The sequence below is a fragment of the Thalassophryne amazonica genome, chromosome 1 (assembly GCF_902500255.1).
Source record: "Thalassophryne amazonica chromosome 1, fThaAma1.1, whole genome shotgun sequence".
NCBI classification, from domain to species: domain Eukaryota; kingdom Metazoa; phylum Chordata; class Actinopteri; order Batrachoidiformes; family Batrachoididae; genus Thalassophryne; species Thalassophryne amazonica.
The window spans coordinates 149,367,757-149,391,164 of NC_047103.1; the positions used below are offsets into that span (position 1 = coordinate 149,367,757).

General features: G+C 41.3%; 1 protein-coding gene across 1 annotated transcript in view; it reads right to left on the minus strand.

Moving 5' to 3' along the window:
• zranb3 (zinc finger, RAN-binding domain containing 3) overlaps positions 1-23,408 on the minus strand; it is a 320,504-nt gene that overhangs the window by 182,933 nt on the left and 114,163 nt on the right. Inside the window, exons 8-9 of the mRNA XM_034175776.1 lie at positions 12,890-13,024; positions 6,735-6,854 (exon numbers count right to left, since the gene is read on the minus strand). Of these exons, the coding sequence (XP_034031667.1) occupies positions 6,735-6,854; positions 12,890-13,024 (255 nt within the window). The remainder of the gene's footprint in view (positions 1-6,734; positions 6,855-12,889; positions 13,025-23,408) is intronic.

The window sequence follows — 23,408 nt, forward strand, 5'->3', positions numbered from 1 at the left end:
TCCCTTTCATATGGCGAGCACACTTGTGTAGTATCAAACCATTTTTCCTCTCCTTATAAACTCTGTTGTTAACAATGGAGAACATCTAAGTCTCACTGTATCTACATTCTGGGTCTGTTAGCGAAGCAAAGGGCTAGCTGCCGGCAACCACATTTGTACCCTCTGTGCTTCTCTGTTGGTTTACTGCTGGGAATTCATGCTTTAGGTGCTATTGCTCGGGTCAACTGATTCTGCTCTCTTTCTCTCTGTCTGAGGTGCTGTCAACAAAACAGGACCTGGGTTTCTGCCGAAAATTGCTGGACCACTGAATGACCACTTACCTGCCCAAGAGAGCTGGCCTGAATGATTTTGCTGAGCTATAACACTTCACATTAACTTAAATTTGGGACTTTTAGAATCAGAACTGTTGTGGATTGTGTTTTACATGCTGTTTCTGTCTGAATTTTGTTCATTTGTACTTTGTTTTATGCTCTCTACTACTGTTAGAATGGCCTAAGCAGTGGGTCACCCCTCTGAGACTGGTCTGTTTGAGGTTTCTTTCCTTAATACTGTCACCTATGTGCTTGCTCGGGTGGGGTAAGGCCAGACCTTACCAATGTGAAGTGTCTTGGAGTGACTTTGTTGTGATTTGGCACTATATAAATTCATTGATTTGATTTAACCCTATGGTCACATTAGCTATAGGAGGCAGCAAGTGACAGAGGCAAAGCAATGACATTGTCAATGAGAGTGAGCACTTTGCAGCAGCAAGAAACAGCGCTTACTCTGCCGCCAGCTACACCTGAATTCTATTTTATGCAAATGTTGAGTGACATGACATGCCAGCTGCCCATCCGAGTGAACAGGCAGCATAACATCAGCAAATGGTTGAATATCCGGAGAACCAGCCCGATTTATGTATAATCTAATAAGGTTCTCATATATTCTGTAAATGTTAGCGAGATATAAAAGCTTCTAAATTAAAAACCACTTTTGTGACCAGATAATATCTCTAAAAGGATTTACAAGACATCTTATGGAGCTGTTACTGTGCATGCCCGAGGAACGCCCATCAAGCGACAAAGCCAACTGGTTGTCACCGTCATTTGTAGCTAATGTGACCATAGAGTTACACACAACAACAACTTTCTAGGCCAAATTAACTCAGTTGTCTTATTTGTGCACAAGGCTGAAAGTGCCATTTGTAACCTAAATTGCAATTCTCTTTTTCTGCATGTGCAACTGAAAAAGCAACATGTAAATAACGTGAGGACACATAATTATCACTGATTACACGTTCTGCTCGGTTGACTAAGGTTCGGATTTCCATGAAACTGAAGAAAGTTGGTATAGAGTTGGTGCATCAAAGAAAGGCAACATTTTATGATCTTGTATTTTGCCAAGTGACCGATGTGTGAATGAACACATGGCAGAAAAAGAGCAGGAGAGCTGCATGAATTTTCTTGGACGAAAATGAGAGCGACAATAAATCTGCCATTTTGTAACCATTTAGGAGACCAAATGCACAGAGCAGAGGTTGTGTGGTCATTAAACGCGAACATGACATTCACGGAGCCACTAATGCATGGTGGCGAGGAAAGTGAGCTCTTTTGATTTTGGTCTATTGCTCCTGTAGTGCTGCTCAGTGGCCACCATTAGGAGAGTGTGTTTACGCTGTTTACTGCTGCACTGGACTGGAACTGTGACTGCATGAATATGAAGCAAAATCATGCTGAGAACACACACAGAGGTCCGCTTGACATTTTCTGGAAAAACCAAGATGGTATAAATGGACAGACACAGTACAACAGAATATTAATAACAGTTCAACAGCATCTAAAAGGCTAAAACCTTTTTCAAACAAGAACAGACTCTAGATCCTCACCCCAGATACATTTAAAACCTGGAAATGTCATGAAATAGTTGTATTTCAGCACCACATACCCAAATGGATCATTCAATCTGGACTACTTTATCCAGAATGAGATGGAAATTAAAAAAGCAAGCAGGCATTTCAGCAGCACATCACCAAAGATAAAGACTTTTTTTTCCCAGCTGTCCTTAGTTGGTCGGGTTGCTACAGTGGATCTGGTAGACATGCACAATGGGATTAGACAACTTTTATGCCACCAATTCCAGTAGTACAAGTAGAAGCATGCAAGCAGGCCCTGGTCTTCCTAAGTGGTCTCCCACCCAAGTGTTCATCGGGACCTTCACTGTTTAACTTCTCAGACCTGACGGTATCAGGTGTGCGCACAGCAGTATGGCCGCACATTATAGATAAAGACTAATAATAAAAAAATACCTCAAATTTCAATGATAAAGAACACATGAAATGCACAACATGCTACATCACTTCCCCTCAAGCAGATTTTCAGACCTGTTCCATAAACTTGGGTTTGGTGTGAAATTAATCCTGACATACAAAAAAATAAAAACTATTTCTCTTCTGCATTATTCAGCTGTGATTCTTCATTCGTATTCCGTTCATTTTTTTCTCATGATTGCTGAATTGTTAATGAAATACAGCGAGGCATCATTTCATCAAGTTCAAAGGTCAAAGCAGGTGTTTCAGATCTTTTTCAGACAAAATGTTCAATTGGATCAACTGGAAACTTGGGAGTCTCTGAGAAATTCAAACATAAAATCTGTTCAGTGAATAATGAGCTCTAAGTAGTGTTTAAATTTTACTGCTTTTGGCTGTTATCATGGTAACGCTGACATCAAATTAATGCTTCCCCCAAAGGGAGCGAAGGTCATAAACCTCGTTTCAACAGAGTCGGTTCTCTCTCATTATGTCCACCAATTTCTGCTCTTTTATAAAACACACTAGCCAGTTTAACACCAGGTGAAAAACACACAGGGCTTTCTGGACGGGAAAGGTGGCAATGACGTGATGCGATTGGAGTGCAGCCACTCGCCTTAATCTCTTCTAAGAACGCCATCACAGTGCGGTGAATGCCATCCCTTTTTTTAGCTTCTCTCCGTTAATTGGTGGGTGTGAACACACCAAAGAACGGGTGCCTCACGGAGGAATGTGTTATCACATGCTGTACCGCTTCTTTGCATTCAAACCAACACCCCCTCGACCCCAGCGACACCCACACACAAACACTTTCACAGTTTCCCACTGCCGAGTTAAGAGATATCATTTCCTTGTGATGACTTGTGAAATACGCCTTGGGAGATTAGTTGTTCAAGTAAAGTTTACTTTCTGAGTAAGAAAAAGTAGACTTTTCTTAGAAATAAGAAGCCATAACATTTACCAGACTATTGGGGCACACAAAAGAGCTGAAAATGGATTTCTGCACATTTAAACAGCTGTAATTTGCACTGAATTGTCCAATTTGACTTACAATAACAAAACAGACAGCAAATAAATGAGTAAAACAAGCATAAGTCCAATTATGTCTTAAAGAGAAAAGAATATGGCAACATGCTGCACATTTCAAACATCCAGGTAATTTTTAATGAGCAACTCAGATCATAGTGGTTACAACAACAACAACAAAAAAAGTACACAGTCTTAAACAGAGCTGACAGAAATGAAGGCACTGGTGCCAAAAAGTAATACCAACCATGCTACAGCACTGCTCCCTTTTGTTGCAAAATAACTGATAATGCAATCAAGTCGAGTCTGGGAGCATGAGCTCATGCTACACACTGCTGCATCCACCACACAACAGAACTGCTCCGGATCCTGGAAGGCAACTATTCATGAAGACAACTGGTCCAGCCTCACTTCTCCCAAATAACCATCCTTCGCAACCAGGTGATACATGGGCATCCCCTTGTCCTTTTCCAGCCACTGGGGTCCTCAACATTGACGTAACTGGGTGCTGCATCATGCACAGACACATGGACAAAATGTCATAGTCGATGCTCCACCACCATGCAAGTGATACTCCTCATCTGATCCTCCCTAAGTAACCACTCATTTGACACAAAGTCAAAACAACAAGACCCAAAGATCCTCTGAAGGGACCTCATTCCAAAGACTTCCAGTTGTCACCTTTAGTCACTGGTTAGTGTTCATGTCTTACAACCATACAGTAAGGTTGGAAGCTCCAGGAAACTAACGACTTAGTCCTTCATTCTCCTGTAAAGATATCAGCATTGCTAAACACCTCTGTCCACTGAGCTCATGACTCCATAAATTCTTCCCAGGCATCTCTTAATCTCAAAGGCTGATGACCCAGAGACATTAAGGGACAATAAGGGAATGTTTCTACAAATTCAACATTTTCAAAACATTTAGATACAATTCAGATGACTAAGGCTAGGAAATCACAGCAAGCCTGGATCTTAAGCCATTCTCCAATTACTGATTTTTAGCCCCGATTGATGTCAGAATTCCAAATATGAGATAATCAGGCCCGACTGTCCACAACAGCAGACTGCAGTTCTGTCATACGGTCATACGCAATTACAGTGGCTTGAAAGAATATTGAGCCTCTTGGTATTTCACACATTTTTTTTTATTTCTTTATGCCATTTCAAATACAAAGAGTAATTCAGGCCTCTCAATGTAAAAATTTCTAAAATTATCCTCCTAAAACTCAAACTCAAAGCAAATCTCTACAATGTGATATATGAATATGATATATGAATTCAAAATATAAAACCCAAGATGATGGGTTGCATAAGTAATGAGCCCCTTTGGTATAATACCTGTAAATAATCAGTTTTATTGCCAGTTTTCTTCAGACAACTCAGGGAATGGATACATGAAAATTTTCAAGTCACTGAGTATGTCTTGGAATTTATTTACATAAATTATGATACAGTATGGCAAATCTATGGTAAATCTGTCTGGAGCAGACAGTTCTCAAAAACTGAGTGACTGTGCAAGAAGGAGAAGAGTGAGGAAAGACACCAACAAACCCAGACAACCCAGAAGAAGTTATAGGCTTATGTGAACGTGATTGGAGCAATTGCGCAAGCACGTAGGCAACAGTGGTACCAAAAATTCCCTCTGGCATTTTTGAGGAAGAAACGTCAAGCAGACCAGACTAAGAAGGGTGACCAACTGCTTTGGCTGAACTAACAACAAACATCAAATACAATACAACAACAAAGTGTCAATCTTGCAAAACAGATGTAGGTATTTGGAAGTGAGAGGAAACCAGAGTGTTTGGAGAGAACCCACGCAAAAGCATTGGGGGGTGGGTGGGGGGTGGACAGACATGCAGCTGGCAAAGGACCAGGTGGGAAGCGACACCAGGACTTTCTCATTGTGAGGCAACAGTAATAACCACTGAGCCACCATCGCTCATATGTCTTTGTATTATTTTCAATAAAATATGTTCAAAATGATTTGCAAATTACCATATTGTTTTTATTTACATTTTCCATACTGTCTCAGCTCTTTTGGAAATGGGGTTGTTCATAACTCTGAGAAAGCCTGTTGAGAAACAAAGAAATTTAGGTGAAAACAGGGCCACATTTACTAAAGCAGGGGTGCCCAAGTTCGGTCTTCAAGATCTACCTTCCTGACACTTTTGTCTCCCTGTTCCAACACACCTGAATCCAATGAAAGACTCGTTAGCAGGCTTTTAATGAGCCTTTCATTGGATTCAGGTGTGTTGGAGCAGGGAGACAACTAAGAGTGTCAGGAAGGTGGATCTCGAGGATAGAACTTGGGCACCCCTGCACTAAAGTTTTACATGTGTAAAAACGTGAAAATCCCATAATATCTGCAAATGCACCTGCATGCTGAGAATGGTGATTATCAAATGTACAAAATATTGTGTATTGTCCATTTAGCAAGTTTGTATTCATGCAAATGCAATTTGGGGGTTGTCCGTCTGAGTGCACAAAATTCTGGGAGGGAACATGAAAATAGGTGAGGTTTGCACAACACACTTTATCAAAGACAAAAGGAAATTAAGCAAATGCTGATAGCATATGCATATTGTGAGTTTTAAAGCTTGCAATTAACTGACTGCACTTGGCAAAAGGCTATTCCTGAATGCTGTTCCAGCAGATGTCATGCAGAAAAAAAAAAACACATTCATTATAAACATCAGAAGTTGGCTTGATACTTCTTTCTTTATGAATAAAAGTCTCCATGCCTAACAGGTGGTCCATACACAGGTGCACATTTCAAAGTCTGTGTGTGGCATCACAGCTGTATTTACAGGATGCACAGCATATGAACACACTCATGCACTAGCTATTACAACAAACAAACAATCTCCTATTTCTCCATCCATCCACAGTATTTAAGCAAACTGATGAATAATTATACTTCATTATGCTGGTGGTACACACAGAGTTGTGTGCACAGTTGTCTGTGTGAGTTCCACTGGCAAAAATGGCTTTTTTCTTTCTTTTTCAGTTTTTTTTAATTAAATGTCAGAGTGTGAACATGCTCAGTTGTGTGGCAGAGTTTGTGGATAATAAAGGTGCACAACTGCAAGTCACTGATTTAATTTCTTTTTGCACTCTGGCCATTAACACATGCAAAATCCTCATTTACATACTGCTGTCTACGTGATGTTACCGTCCAGTCAATTTTAACCACAAAACTGTCTCGAACCCCAACTTTCAAAAGTTTAGCTTGCCCACACCCTAGAAATTCCAGGCATCATTTATTGGTTTTCATAACTCAAACCTCAGCCAGTATCTGTTTGAATTGTTAAGTTGCTCCCAAACACCTCTCCCACTGGTTGCTGCTGTATTTCAGGCATCTTTTACTCGCCCTTTAACATATTTTAAGAAGATTCAGTTGCCTACAGACAGCCAGAGGTTACCTTGGCCTCAATGACGGCCTCGGTGCAGGCCTGCAGCATGGTGAGGTGGTGGGCGAACACCAAGAACTTCAGCTGCTCTGCCTCCAGCATCATCTTAATGTAGTCTTTCACAGCTCCTGCCTGGCCAGGACACACACACACACACACACAGATACAGAAATAGACACAGATGAAAGCAAGGTACTGAATCCATCACTTCACTGGTAGGACACAGAGGAATCGGCCAGATCAGTGAAGAAGTCAATTAATCACCACGGCATCCTTTCTAAGTGATCAATTCTCTACTGAATGCCAGAGATCCCGATTTTAAAAGGAGATAGCGCATGGAGTAACGAGAGCACATTTGTCAACGCACAGATAGTGAAAGCAAATCAATATTTCACAACTTGGTGTGTACTTTTGTTTTCTACATTTTAGCATTGAGTGACACCAGTTGAAAAACAATCACCTTATAAGAAACTGAACAAAGGACACATCAGGTGACTCTCAGCACATTAATAAAAGGGATGTTTTTTAGCTATGCAGCAATAAAAGGAATGCTAAAAAATTAAATCGCAAAGACGCTGCAAAAACAATGAAAAACATCCAGGTATATAGCCAATATTTACAATGAAAAGTGTAAATCACTGTACATTAAATATTTACTGTTACCACCTATTATCTTTAAAAACTGAATTCTACAAGGTTAACTGTCTCATGCATTTACAAGAACATGTTGACCACTTTATCGATTCCGTTTGCAGTATTTTTGGAATCCTGCACTGGCTGTAACCATACAAAGTAATCAGGTTTTCATTCAGGTGAATACTGTATTTGCCCGTTGGAGGGCCCAGGGCCAAGCAACATCCCCACTCCCTTTTTGGAAAAAGTTGGTTATACGCCCACCTGCAATTAAATTAAATTACATGAAATACATTTAATCAAGCGCAAAGACGTTTTATTGAAATTGACATTCCGATGTACATGATACTGGCCATGCTTGTGCATCGGCCCACCCCCTCCTCTTCAGGCAGAATTTCACGTGACAAACCCTGAGCCCTCTGATGGGAGAACAGGGTATGCTATGTTAGCAAAACACGCAAAATTCTCTATAACCTTTATTTTTTTAAATTTAGCATGAACTTTGTTATTTTACTGAGATGCAAATAAAGAAAAAACCCAAAAACATGACTGAGTTGTATTCCTCTAAACTATTCCACTGTACTGTAAAATTTGCTTATTTTAGCAATAAAGTGTGAACAAAACATTTGATATAATTCCTAGAATTTCTCCAGGACTTGCAAAAACCAGGGCTGAAAAAAAAAAATGCAGGCTAAAACTGTCAAAAGTGACAAGTGGAATCCAAAAATACTACCGCACATAAAAGCTTAGTTTTATTCTCGAGTTACAACTGGGTTCATTCTTATGCCATCTTGTATTTTAAATTTAAATTCGGCAGTGAGTATGTGCAAAGCAAGTAAACCAAAATAATAGTAATGGCTTAAAAACAAAAAATTTACCACACTGTTGTTTGTTCCTGGTGACCCCCCCACGCACCCAGCTTGATTGACAGCGGGAATCTAACAATCTAAAAAGAAACCTGCTTGCGAGTTAACTGTACCCTGCAGGTATCTGTATCTATCATTTCACCATGCAATGCTGTCCAGCGATCACACTGTGATGGCCGTGCCCGTTCCTTCCACTTTTTTTTTCTTTTTTTGCAAAGCTGCAGTGGATGTGCTGTACGAGCGTGTCACTGAGCACCAGGCTCGGCTCATTTAAGAGCCCCAGGCCATAAAGCATCCGAGAATAGCACCAACTAGTGAGAAATACCGAGGTTTGATTTGAGTCAAACAGAGCCCTTACTAGACGGTTTTGGAGACAGGCCGTTCTCAGTGGTGTAAAATCCCACCGCCATAATCTCAACACCTCCTGCAACCTGACAACCTCTGCAGTCATCACACCTGCTCTGGTGGGAGAACCTCTGCTTTGCCTTGCTGATAATTAGCCGATGCGCCTGATAATGAATCTCTCTGCCAGGCCTGCCGACCCTGTTCTGATCTAGCAGGTCCTCATTATTGACGGCTTGGCTTCGCCGGTTTCTTTCCGTTGAGTTTAATTAGTGCACAAACTTCTCGGCTGTCTGAAGCGGCCCGTTAGCTTGCTTTAAAGTCCAGCATCAGAGCTGTCCTCTCTGGGTAATTGGGAGCAGATGCTTGGCAGGAAAAGCAGTAAAAATACCCCAAATGCATTTGGCAGCTCAGTCACCAGGCGGACTGGCAAGTAGGCAGGGGCCGTGATGCTCGTCAGGCTGACATAAATGTGCGAATCTATCACACCCCTCCCAGTGATCCCAAAAAAGAAGAAAACACGCGGGGTTTTTTTCTGAAGCAGAGAAAGCGTGTCTGACTCAAAAACCCGATCGGAGAGGAAATGAGTTTGTGGCGGTGGAACCGGCTCTGAGGTGGGTGAGTGGGCGGGGGGCCTTTGCAATGAAAGGAGGTCCGGTGTTAGGCTAAACCTAGCAGAAATCCAATCAGCAAACAACATCGAGCGCAGAGGAGATCCAAGCTTGGAGGCAGGCTGAGTGACGGGGACGTCGATGATTGCATTCTGTGGTTATCTTCGGTCTTCGTTACCCTCGAGGTCGTGCTCCTCTGTGCTGAGGGTGTAGGGCTAATTGGTAGAAATGCTGGCCCTCGAACTAGCAGATGACTGGCAAGTGATACTATGTTGGGCAGTTTATTCAAATCAAATCAATTTTATTTATATAGCGCCAAATCACAACAAACGGTTGCCCCAAGGCGCTTAATCTTATAAAGAGTTTGTTTTAAAGAGATGAGTAGGAATATGACATTGCATTCAACCATCCTGTGGAGGACATGGTGTAAAAAGCTTCTAGCATCTGCAATTTAGCCTCAAGGTTAATGAAGACAGAAACAATTTACATGCCAAATACTACAAATACCCAATTTATAGGTATGTGTAAACAGGAAACAGGCTGCTAGTTTCTTGTTTTAAATAAGATGCGAGGCACTGCGTGCTGTGACTTCACCCTTCCTCATATCGCCCACCTTCCACACTGAGCTTCCTTATTTCTCCCTCATTAAAAAAAAAAACTCACTTGACGCTGAGAGGCGACTGAGTCTCCATAGCAACAGCATCACAGAGATGCTATTTTAGTGTGAAGTGTAACTTTGAGATAAGGTGTAGTCATGCCACGCTGGACGCAACTAAATAATACCTCTGTTATAACTCCCTACTTTGTCTAAGTGCTTCGTTCACTGGTGGCCATTAGGTCCTGTTACCATGGCGATGGTTTTCCATGAGATTTCACTGAGTGGTCGATCAAATGTTCTGAACATGATGTTGTACACGATTTCCTAAAACATTAAAATGAATAAGAAAGCAATTTTTAGCTCATTTTAGAGATGGATAAATTGCAGTGGATCAGACACTTTGTCTGGTTTTCAAATGATGATGACAGAGAAGCTGTGTTGTATAAAATCACCGGAAAGTTTAAATGTAGTTTAGGCTTCGAGCTCTGCAGGATCTTGATTGCATGTCAGTTTGTTCACCTATAGCATGGCCTAAACGGTGTAACTGTGGTTACAGGACGTGGTTTATGTGTTCATTACCTCCACCCTAGAGGGTAGGTGTTTGCATCATTTTTTGCAATTAAAGCTGATGCTTGTCATATGTAGATTAAAATGTTAGCAACAGATTCGGTGGTGAAAAATCTTATTTTTCTTAGAGAAAGACCTTGAGAAATACTTATCACTTTCTTCAAGATGTTGAAAAACTGTAGTCCATTTTGGCACTCAGCAGAGGAATGTGCGGTAAAGAACGCTGTCACAGTTACCTTCATCGGGTATGTGAAGCAAAAATCTATCTGTAAACATTAAAAACTTATTCATCCACGAAGTACCCCGATTTTTTTGTTGTTTTAAAAATTCAAAGGGACAAATGACGGCAAAGAGTTCAACATTTGTCTCATCAGACTAGAGAATTTTGTTTCTCATGGTCTGACAGTTCTTCAGATGCTTTTTGGCAAACTCCAGGTGGGCTACCATGTGCCTTTTACTAAGAAGTGGCTTCCATCTGGCCGCTCTATCATACAGGCCTGACTGATGCATTGCTGCACAGATGACTGTCCTTCTGGGAGGTTCTCCTCTCCACAGAGGACTGCTGGAGCTCTGACAGAGTGACCATCGGGTTCTTGATCACCTCTCTGACTAAGGCCCTTCTCCCCAATCGCTCAGTTTAGATGGGTGGCCAGCTCTAGGGAGAGTCCTGGTGAATTCGAACTTCTTCCATTTATGGATGATGGAGGCCACTGTGCTCATTGGGACCTTCAAAGCAGCAATGTTTTTGTACCCTTCCTCAGATTTTTACCTCGAGGCAATCTTGTCTTGGAGGTCTACAGACAATTCCTTTGACTTCATGCTTGGTTTGTGCTCTGACATGCACTGTCAACTGTGGGACCTTATCTGTAGACAGGTGTGTGTCTTTCCAAATCATGTCCAATCAACTGAATTTACCCCAGGTGGACTCCAATTAAGCTGTAGAAACATGTCAAGTATGATCAGTGGAAACAGGATGCACCTGAGCTCAATTTTGAGGTTCATGGCGAAAGCTGTGTATACTTATGTACGTGTGATTTCTTAGTTTATATATATATATATATATATATATATATATATATATATATACACACACACACACACTCAAAAATATAAACGCAACACTTTTGGTTTTGCTCCCATTTTGTATGAGATGAACTCAAAGATCTAAAACTTTTTCTACATACACAATATTACCATTTCCCTCAAATATTGTTCACAAACCAGTCTAAATCTGTGATAGTGAGCACTTCTCCTTTGCTGAGATAATCCATCCCACCTCACAGATGTGCCATATCAAGATGCTGATTAGACACCATGATTGCTAATGCATGGCCCCATGTTGCAAGGATCTGTACACAATTCTTGGAAGCTGAAAATGTCCCAGTTCTTGCAAGGCTGGCATACTCACCGGACATGTCACCCATTGAGCATGTCTGGGATGCTCTGGACCAGCGTATACGACAGCGTGTACCAGTTCCTGCCAATATCCAGCAACTTCGCACAGCCATTGAAGAGGAGTGGACCAACATTCCACAGGCCATAATTGACAACCTGATCAACTCTATGCGAAGGAGATGTGTTGCACTGCATGAGGCAAATGGTGGTCACACCAGATACTGACTGGTATCCCCCCCAATAAAACAAAACTGCACCTTTCAGAGTGGCCTTTTATTGTGGGCAGTCTAAGGCACACCTGTGCACTAATCATGGTGTCTAATCAGCATCTTGATATGGCACACCTGTGATGTGGGATGGATTATCTCAGCAAAGGAGAAGTGCTCACTATCACAGATTTAGACTGGTTTGTGAACAATATTTGGAGGGAAAAGGTGATATTGTGTATGTGGAAAAAGTTTTAGATCTTTGAGTTCATCTCATACAAAATGGGAGCAAAACCAAAAGTGTTGCGTTTATATTTTTGTTGAGTGTATATACACATCTTTCGCGTCATCATTATGGGATATTGTGTGTAGAATTTTGAGGGAAAAAAAACGAGTTACATCGATTTTGGAATAAGCCTGTAACAAAAAAATGTGGAAAAAGTGAAGTGCTGTGAATACATTCTGGATGCACTGTACATATTTGCAGACCAGCTCCTTATCAACTCAGCTACCTGCTCCATTGAGCATAATGTGGTTTTATCTACCTTTTACGTTTTAATGGGGTTGGGCTTTCATGCCAAACATCCCCAAGGTTCCACATGCGTGTACAAACTTCACTGCTGTAACCAGGATTTTAGATGATGTCCAGATGTCCACAAGCGTCAGTAACTGATCGTGTCAGAAATATCTGAATACGGATGATTTTAAGGATGGATCACCTCTGTGGATTAATTTCAGTTTTAAAGGCTCCTCATTACCTGCATCACCTTCCAGAAAATTTTACATCATGACCACTTTAAAGCTGAAACATTACTTTTATTATCTACCGAGGAATCATGCTGATACTTTGTTTACAGTTCAAAGAAATGCATCCTCTGTGGTACCGCCTGCTTACGTACCTTTGCTGCTGTAAAACAAGATGTAATAGTACCATCTGGTATTGCAGTACCTTGGCAATGGCTGTTTGCTTGTACATTTGTGTGACCAGGCCCATGACTTCAGTGAAGGGGTTGTCCACGGTGACGGCCCCTGACCCCAGCCCCTTCATCAGCCTCTCCCACTCGGCGAAAGTATCCGAGGCCTCCTAGAAGTAAGGAGAGCGCAAAGACAGTGAGGCTGCGTCCTTTATTTCTTCATCCAACCCTCTCGCTTGTTCTCCACTGTTTTTTGAGATTTAAAAGGGCAAAACAATTAATGGTGCTGCTGGGTGCCCTACTTTCCCTGGAACAGAAAGAAAGAAAGATCAAAAAAAGAAAGAGAGATAGAATTCCCAAGGATGCCACCCTCTCCAACTGGGCTGCTGTGTTAGGTGGGTCATGAGCATCTCCCAATTATAGCTGCCTTGTGACAAGCTGGGGTCGAAGATGGAGAAGCAACCGGGCCAGCACAATAAATCAAAATGTGCCGCGTGCACTCTCAAGGTGATTGGCGAGAAGTATTTAAGACGGCAGCAGAGAGCACAGAGGTTTGCTGTACAAGAGGCTGCTGGTGAACAGCGCGAAATCAAACCGGCGAGCCCAAATGTAAGACTCGCAGATTTGGTTTCAGCACCTATGTTAGTCCAGTTTGTCATAAAAGCAGAATGCACATCAAATCTTGTTCATTAACTGCAGCATTTCCACAGAAGCCCGGCCCCATGGAGCTGTTTTTGTTAGTAACAATATATTGCAGGAAAGCCCAATTATACAGAAATCAGTTGGCAAAAGTACCATACTGCATCTAAATAATTATATAGTTTTTATGCAACAGCTATAACGTGAGTGCCTCACATTTAAAATAACAAAAGTTATTTTGTGCACTCCAGGCTGCAGCACAGCGAACTGTGTCGAAATTCAGCGGGTTCGAGCACTTCCTTAAAGCGTTGCATACGAAATGATGCAAAACTGTGAAGCATATGGCGATCTGAAGGAAGGGGAGCGCTGTGCATGATCTCACACACACACACACACACACACACACACACACACACACACACACACACACACACACACACACACACACACACACACACACACACACAAAACGGTGTGAGAGAATGGAGAGAGGGGTGAGAAAGAAAAAGTGGTGTGAAACAGAGGGATGACTTATTAATGCACACACAGATGTATATAATGGCGGCTTCTTCACCAGCCAACTTTCGCCACTGCATTTTTTTGTACTACGTGTTCAAGAGAAGCACAATGCAAAGATTGGTAGGACATGAAGGCGCCGCGCCATTTAGTGGAATAATTACCATTTCAATCGACTCAAATCCTTGTCAAAGTCAAGGACGGTTGAATGAACAAACAGAGCCGTTTCATTTATGTTTTTCCCCCTCGCATGTTCCACTCTGCAGCACCTGCATCAACACAGATTTGATGAGCCACTTTCACCGTCTCAGTGTTTTTAATTTAAAAATTACATTTAAGCATTTCTTTCTATGAGTCTGGAGTAAAAAACAAAAAACAAAAACAAAAAAAGCAACTGAGCGGATAAACACTCCAGCCTCAGTGATAATCACTGAGCTGCTACACCAACACTGACAAAAGACCAGTGTGGAAACGTAAAGGGCAGGAGGGGTATAAAAAGTGTCTGGCTGTGGAAGATAAAAGCCATTATTAGAGAGTAAAATGAGACAGGAGGAATGAGGCCGTGCATTACCAACTGGAGAGTGGTCCTCTTAGCAAACCTGGTAGGCTGTATATATTGCCAGCTTGCAAAACTACAGGGCGTTACAGAGAACCCATGCTTCAATGGACACCATTTATTTAAGGGGGGGTTGGACAGGGGCGCCCAGTCTTTCATGTTTTATCATGTCCATATTTTAGACCTTGTCCTCTCCTGGAGGCACAGTGACGGTCACTTCCTCCCTTCCTTTCACATCCATTAAAACCAGGCTCTTAAACTGAGCTGATGAAATTCTCAGCTGACAAATAGCACAATAGTCAGATTTACCTCAGACAACAACAACAACAACAACAACAACACAGGAAAGAATCAATGAGCAAACACAAATTTCAGACCCTCGCCCAAACCAGTCTGTTCTCCGTTTCAAAATGTCATGAGAGGTGACATCTACAGAAACATGTTTTCGCCCAGAAGTCAAATTCAGGTATGAGAATGAGAAATCCTGAAAAATCCTGAAAGTCGGCTGGGGGTCCAGGGCCTGGTGTAGGAGGTCCTGGGTTTTAGGCAAAATGAGACCCAATTCAAGCCTTATTTTGTGTGCCAAGCAGACACTTGTGGAAAAAAAAAAAAAACTTAATCCAAATCATCCTAAAAAATCCAGAATTCTGGAAAAATCACGAAAATTCTCAAGGCTGCAAATTATTCCCTACATACAAAAACTGTTCCCTTCTGCATCACATCACTGTAAACTGAGAAATGCTGTTAACTTCATCTCCTCAATGAAGGAAACTTGCTGACAACCTCAAGGTGAAATCCAGCAAGGAGTCATTCAGGACGAAATGTAGCAACACACCTATCCAGTTATGGAGGGCCAAACCTGCCATTACTCAAAATAAATGAATGAATGAACCATTCGGTGCAATAATAAATAAATATATGTAGGCTTTAAATCCTCAATTCTTATTATTAAATATGCAAGTTTATTTGAAAATAAATAAATATGGACATCAATTGAAAAATAGATTAATAAAATAATTTGGCACATTATTTCTCCTCAAATTATTTTGTGTTCACATTGCTTATTATTTACCATTTAAAGATATATTTATTTATTTCCTGTTAATTTAATTCCTTACGCTTTCATTCCCACATTTATTCCTTAGCGGTTTTTGTTTGTTTTTTACCCATATGTTAATGAGGGCATGTGCCTTGATGTTGTCACCTAACAGTCACTGCTTAATATGGACTGGAGCTCTGAGATCGACACGACTTGCTCTGCACCAGGAGCAGCCAGTGGGTAGCCTTCAGGAACAGGAGGTAGCTCGAGCTCGGCTTTTCACTGCCTTTTGAACCAGTTAAAATGCAGTTGCAAATGTGTTAAATCAATGGAGTGATTTGTTCAGTTGAAGCTAAAAATAAATAAATAAATACAATAATGAAACTAAATTGTGCATATTGCTGCAATGTGCATGCGCAAACACTGCTGAGCTCACCATGCCTGAAAGATAAAACTGGGAGCTGTGGAGTTAATCTCACCAAACACTGAGTTTTAAAGTAATGACACACTTTGTAAGAACTTTGTACAACTGTTTTTCCTAATAAAGCAAATCAGAAACCAGAACAGTATTACAAATCAAAAAGTTTGGGATGATATTGGGGGGGGTTAGTGTTTCTTACATTTACTTTGACTTTTCATTCATTGCCGCATGTATGAACTCAAAATATTTCATGTTGAGGGTCAACTTAATTTCATTTTAGCATTTTACAACAGCAAAACTTATCCAACTATTACATTAATTACTAACTGTATTGATAATCAATTAAATGTTTTTGAGTAAATTTTAGAAAAAAAACTTGATATAAAATGAACCACAATGAGATCAAATTCATTGACTTCAGATTATTAAATGTGAATATTTTCTGGTTTATTTTAGCAGCTACTTTACTCATATCTGGTAGTAAACCTAGTATTTTTGGGCTGTGGATAAAGCAAGTTTTTTGAAGGCATCACCTTGAGCTCTGGTTAACCCTGATCAACATTTTTCACCATTTTTGACATTTTTATGGGCATAGGTAATCAAGAAATTTATTGACAGATTAACAGATTATGAAATTTAGGTGCAGCCCCATTTCATTTGTACATCCATTTCAGCATTTAAGGCCTGGAAATTCTGGAAAAGATATTTGTAAAGACGCTGAACGATTTCATAACTCAACATCACATACTCAGTGAACAGCAGTATGGTTTTAGAAAAAATCGTACTACTTCACTGGCTTCAACTGATTTTGTTGAACAAGTTACAAATGCAATAGAGAAGAAATACACTATAGGAGTTTTCTTTGATTTGCAGAAAGCATTTGATACCATAAACCACACTTTACTATTGGACAAATTACAGACGTACGGTATTAGAGGACTGGCCCTTGATTGGATAGCTAGCTATTTACACAACAGGTATCAGTGTGTCCATTTTGGGGGGACAAATTCTGAATTTTTAAGGATTACATGTAGGGTGCCCCAGGGTTCAGTCCTTGGGCTGTTGCTGTTTCTGTTGTAAAATAATGATATAGGTTTGGTTTCCAAGTCTGTGAGATATTTTTTATTTTTTTTGCTGATGATATGACTGTGTTTGGTAGCGGGGATCATTTGGGACAACTCCTGGACATGATGGATAGAGAACTACAAAACCTCAACACTGGTTTGATTCAAATAAATTATCGCTTCATTCGGGTAAAACAAAATGTATTACATTCGGAAATAAGTGTTATATGGCTGGGGGGGCCTGGCTGCCGGTTTGTTTCTGTCTTTTGGTTTTCCTCCCAGGTGGCGTGCGTTTGGGACTGAGTGGCTGTGTTGCTGAGGCTGTCAGGACCTCACCCTGATCACCTGCGACTCGTCAGGACTCACAGCTGTGGTGCATCTGGATGGATTGGAACATGTTGGCATTTAAGACTGGAGTGCACAGTGTGTATTTGCCAGAGACTCGACCTTGTGACCAGACGGGTGAGATCGTCGTCTCGGGAGCCATCTCATCAGCAGCGGATGCTGAGAACGTCCAGGTTTGATGCACAGTCTGTGAAAGAGGAGGGGGTGAGGTTTCACGCTCGTCAGCACACTTCCTGAGGTACGTTAGATTTTGTGACTAACAGTTATACAGTCAGTAAATGTGGTGTCCCTCACACCTTATTGTATTGAGCTGTTTGTTAGTCACGTATCAGCTTCCACTGCAGTGGAGTTTTGTGAACTGGATGTTCCATGCCTGCAGGTTGGGAAGCTGATCAGTAATCAAGCCAGGAAGTGTTTGCTGTTTGTACACCTTTAAGTGTTCTGTGTGTAGAGTGTGGACTCACATAATGGTTCCTTCTTTCACAGACTCGGTTGTTGCGGCCACCTGGGGGGAGTCGGCGGGGTCCTTGGGTCCGAAACAGCTTCTGGCTCCGGACCGTTAGCGCTGCTGGGAGCGCACCACGCCAGGCCGCACCTTTTTGTTATTATATTATCACTGTTATGTATTAAATTCAGTTAGCCTTTGTACCGTGCTCTGCTTATTTCATACTGGGTCCTTCAAACGCTGGTCGGTTCTCCGAGCTGCGTCCGACACATAACAATAAGCCCAGGAACTTAAGTAGAAACTTGTTTTTGAATGATGCTTAGATTGAAATAGTAACTCAAACCAATCGGTGATGAATTAAGTTGGAAAACTCATAAAGTATGTTAAATCCAAAATGTCAAAAGTTATCGCGATTCTGTATAAAGCACTATATGTCCTCTCCCAGCATTCATTGGTTATGCTATATCATTCATTTCTTGTCCCATACATGACCTACTGCATTGAGGTTTGGGGAAACATACAGCAGTGTTCAGAATAATAGTAGTGCTATGTGACTAAAAAGATTAATCCAGGTTTTGAGTACATTTCTTATTGTTACATGGGAAAAAAGGTACCAGTAGATTCAGTAGATTCTCACAAATCCAACAAGACCTTGTTTCTCATGTAACAATAAGAAATATACTCAAAACCTGGATTAATCTTTTTAGTCACATAGCACTACTATTATTCGGAACACCACTGTATATAAAACAAACACAAACCCAATACTTCTCTTACAAAAGAAAGCTATAAGAGTTATAAGTAACAAACCTTATCGTGAGCCAACAAACCCACTGATTGCTTGTTTACACATTTTGAAATTTTGGGACTTGGTTGATTATATTACGATACAGACCATGTATGAAGTTAACAATAAACTCTTGCCTTAACATGTCCATGATCTGTTTAAAATGAGGGAGTCCTGTTATCACCTGAGAGGAACATTAGTATTTGACAGTTTAAAGATTCGAACTACTGTAAAAAGTCACTGCATCTCCGTAAAAGGTGTTAAAATCTGGAATAACTGTTCTGATAGTATTAAATTATCTGGTTCTTTGGCTGGCTTGAAAAGACTTTATAAAAACAATGTAATTACTTGTATGATAAATTAACTGACTTTGTTACTGTTCTTCTGTTTTATCTGTGTGTTATACTGCTGTTTGTTCTGCTATGTACAGATATTTTAGTTTACTAATTAATCTATAGTGTCTCTGCTCTTTTTTTTTTCCTTTTTTGGTATTTGTTGTTATGAGTGTACATACAGTAGTGTTCAGAATAATAGTAGTGCTATGTGACTAAAAAGATTAATCCAGGTTTTGAGTATATTTCTTATTGTTACATGGGAAACAAGGTACCAGTAGATTCAGTAGATTCTCACAAATCCAACAAGACCAAGCATTCATGATATGTACACTCTTAAGGCTATGAAATTGGGCTATAAGTAAAAAAGAGTAGAAAAGGGGGAGTTAACATTAATAGTAGTGTGGCATTCAGTCAGTGATTTGTCATTTTGTGGAACAAACAGGTGTGAATCAGGTGTCCCCTATGTAAGGATGAAGCCAGCACCTGTTGAACATGCTTTTCTCTTTGAAAGCCTGAGGAAAATGGGACGTTCAAGACATTGTTCAGAAGAACAGCGTAGTTTGATTAAACAGTTGATTGGAGAGGGGAAAACTTATACGCAGGTGAAAAAAATTATAGGCTGTTCATCTACAATGATACTCCAATGCTTAAAATGGACAAAAAACAGAGACTCTGGAAGAAAACGGAAAACACCATCAAAATGGATAGAAGAATAACCAGAATGGCAAAGGCTCACCCACTGATCAGCTCCAGGATGATCAAAGACAGTCTGGAGGTTACCTGTAAGTGCTGTGACAGGTAGAAGACGCCTGTGTGGAAGCTAATTTATTGCAAGAATCCCCCGCAAAGTCCCTCTGTTAAATAAAAGACGTGCAGAAGAGGTTACAATTTGCCAAAGAACACATCAACTGGCCTAAGAGAAATGGGATGATAGTTTGTGACTGATGAAGTAAAACTGTTCCTTTTTGGGTCCAAGGGGGCCGCAGACAGTTTGTGAGACGACCCCCAATTCCTGAATTTAAGCCATAGTTCACAGTGAAGGACAGTGGAAGCCATGGTGGTGCAACCATCACGATATGGGGCCATGTTTCTCTTAATATGGTGTTGGGCCTATATATTGCATACAGGTATCATGGATCAGTTTGGAGATGTCAAAATACTTGAAGAGGTCATGTTGCCTTATTTGAAGAGGACATGCCCTTGAATGGGTGTTTCAACAAGACATGACCCCAAGCACACTAGTAACGGCAAAATCTTGGTTCCAAACCAACAAAATTAATGCCTCGCAGATGTGAAGAAATCATGAAAACTGTGGTTATACAACTAAATACTAGTTTAGTGAGTCACAGGATTGCTAAAAAAGCAGTTTGAACATAATTTTGAGTTTGTAGCGTCAACAGCAGATGCTGCTATTATTCTGAACACCCTTTTCTACTTTTTTTTTTTTTTTACTAATAGCCCAATTTCATAGCCTTAAGAGTGTGGCATATCATGAATGCTTGGTCTTGTTGGATTTGTGAGAATCTACTGAATCTACTGGTACCTTGTTTCCCATGTAACAATAAGAAATATACTCAAAACCTGGATGAATCTTTTTAGTCACATAGCACTACTATTATTCTGAACACTACTGTATGTGTGTATAGCAACTGTTGAAAGGGGTGGGCGTTTATAAGCTTTTTCTTCAGCCTACACACATTCAGCCGCACAAAACTGGGAAATTGTTTGAATTTTTGTTTTCTTTTGTTTTGTTTTGAATTATGAGAGAGTCTTTTGTTAAGTATGTGTGTGCGCCCGCGTGCCAAATAAAGAGTCATTCATTCATTCATTCATTCATTTATTCATAGAGCACTCTCAGGCAACAAACCCTATTACAACCTCAGATCACATCTACCAGAAGAGTTCCTCAGCAAAAATTCTACTGCTGTTGAGTAAGAATAACTTAAAGAGAACACTGCACCTTCTTCATAAAGCCCACTTCAGGCTCAAGAATTCCAAGAAGAACCCGCTGAAGAACATGTGGATAACTTGCCAACAACTCTAAAACATCCCTCAATAGATGCGCAGCAACTGGAGTCTGCTGATGGATTCCAATCAGCCTCAGCACCAACCCATATGTCTTGGACTTTATTTCCATCAATCACGAAGAAATGAAAACAATATGGCACATCTGCATGGAGTACACAGTTCTCAAAAACTAGGTGATGTGCATAAGAAGAAGAATTAGAGTGAGGAAAGCCACCAAGGCACCCAGACAACCCAAAAGAAGTCATAGAGTTTTGTGGCTGTGATTGGAGAAATTGTGCACAGTGTAAATTTTGCATTTTGTATCACCAGTTATACAGCTTCATCAACGTGCCAATTGTGGTGTTCTATGTGAAATGCCAATCGAACTACATGGTGCTGGCCAGAGAGCACAGCACCCACTACAGGATGTCGGGCCCTCAGGCCACCCTCATGAAATCTGTTTCTGATTGTTTGGTCAGAGACATTCACACCAGTGTCCTGCTGGAGGTCATTTTGTTGGGATCTGGCAGTGCACAACCTGTTCCTCCTTGTATAAAGGAGCAGACAGCGGTCCTGCTGATGAGTTAAGGACCTTCTATGGCCCTCTCCAGCTTTCCGAGAGTAACTGCCTGTCTCCTGGAATTTCCTCCTGCTCTTGAGACTGTGCTGGGAGACACAGCAAACCTTCTGGCAATGGCAAGTATTGATGTGCCATCCTGGGGGAGTTGGACAACCTGTGCAACCTCTGCAGGGTCCAGGTACTGCACCGTGTTACCAGTAGTGATACTAGCCCTAGTCAAATGCAAACTAGTGAAAAATCTATCATAAAAGATGAGGTGGGAAAACATCAGTGGCATGCACCTGTAAAACCATTCCTGTTTTGGATGCTCTCTCACTGTTGCCACTTTAGTGCACCTGTTGTTAAGTTCATTAACACCAAAGAAGCTGAAACTGATTAACAACCCGCCGCTACTTAAAGGACCAGATCAATATCCCAGAAGTTGAATTGACTTGATGCTATACTCTGATTAAAATGTGCTCCTTTAATTATTTTCAGCAGTGTATACGAGGTCTATTAGAAAAGTATCCAACCTTATTTTTTTTTTTCAAAAACCATATGGATTTGAATCACGTGTGATTACATCAGACATGCTTGAACCCTCGTGGGCATGCGAGAGTTTTTTCACGCCTGTCGGTTACGTCATTCGCCTGTGGGCAGTCTTTGAGTGAGGAGTGGCCCACCCTCTCGTCGATTTTTTCATTGTTTAGGAATGGCTCAGAGACTGCTGCTTTGTTTGATAAAATTTTTTTCAAAAACTGTAAGGCACAACTGAGTGGACACCATTCGATAAATTCAGCTGGTTTTCGGTAAAATTTTAACGGCTGATGAGAGATTTTGGTCTGGTAGCGTCGCCGTAAGGACGGCCCACGGTGCCTGACGGCGATCTGCGCTTCGAGGCGGCAGCATGTCGCCGTTTCAAGTTGAAAACTTCCACATTTCAGGCTCTGTTGACCCAGGAAGTCGTCAGAGAACAGTGAACTTTCAGAAGAAGTCGGCATGAGGAGTTTATTCGGACATTCCATTGTTAACGGACATTTTGTAATGAAAGAACGTGCGGGCAGAGTCGCATGTCGGGCCAGACCCGACCGCGGGGGGGTCGCGACAGGAAAAACACCTCCGTTGGAAACCTTAACGGGCAAGTTGGAACATGCCCAAGCTGTTAAACAATTTCTCAGTTACTCACTTGTTGAAAGCCATCAAAAGCCGCCTGAATTTTACAAATGGTTTTCAACACGGAGGTGTTTTTCCTGTCGCGGCGCACACAGATTTTCCAAGTCGTCACGAAAACGACTCGGCGGATTTGCGCGCACGTCTTTCATTAAAAAATGTCCTTAAACAGTGGAATGTCCGCATAAAGTCCTCATGCCGGCCTCTTCTGAATCTTCTCTGTTCTCTCACGACGTCCTGGGTGAATTAAGCCTTAAATTAGGATGTTTTCAGGTCGAAACAGGCCGACGACGGCGCCTGGAAGCGCTGCACGACGTCCCGTTCCGTGGGAAGTCCTTACACCGACAGAAACACCCCCTAATCTCTCATTAGCCGTTAAACTTTTCACCGAAAACCATCTTAATTTCTCGAATAGTGTCCACTCGGATATTCCTCACAGGTCCAGAAAAAATGTTGATAAAGCAACGCGCGCCGTCTCGAGCAGCGTGTGAAACAAAGGAATTCAGCCGAGAGGGCGGGACCACATCTCACTCAAGGCCAGCCCACAGGGAAATGACGTCACCGACACGCGTGAAAAAACTCACGCATGCGCACGAGGGTTCAAGCATGATTGGTGTAATCGCATGTCATTCAAATCCATATAGTTAAAAAAAAAATAAAAGGGTCGGTTT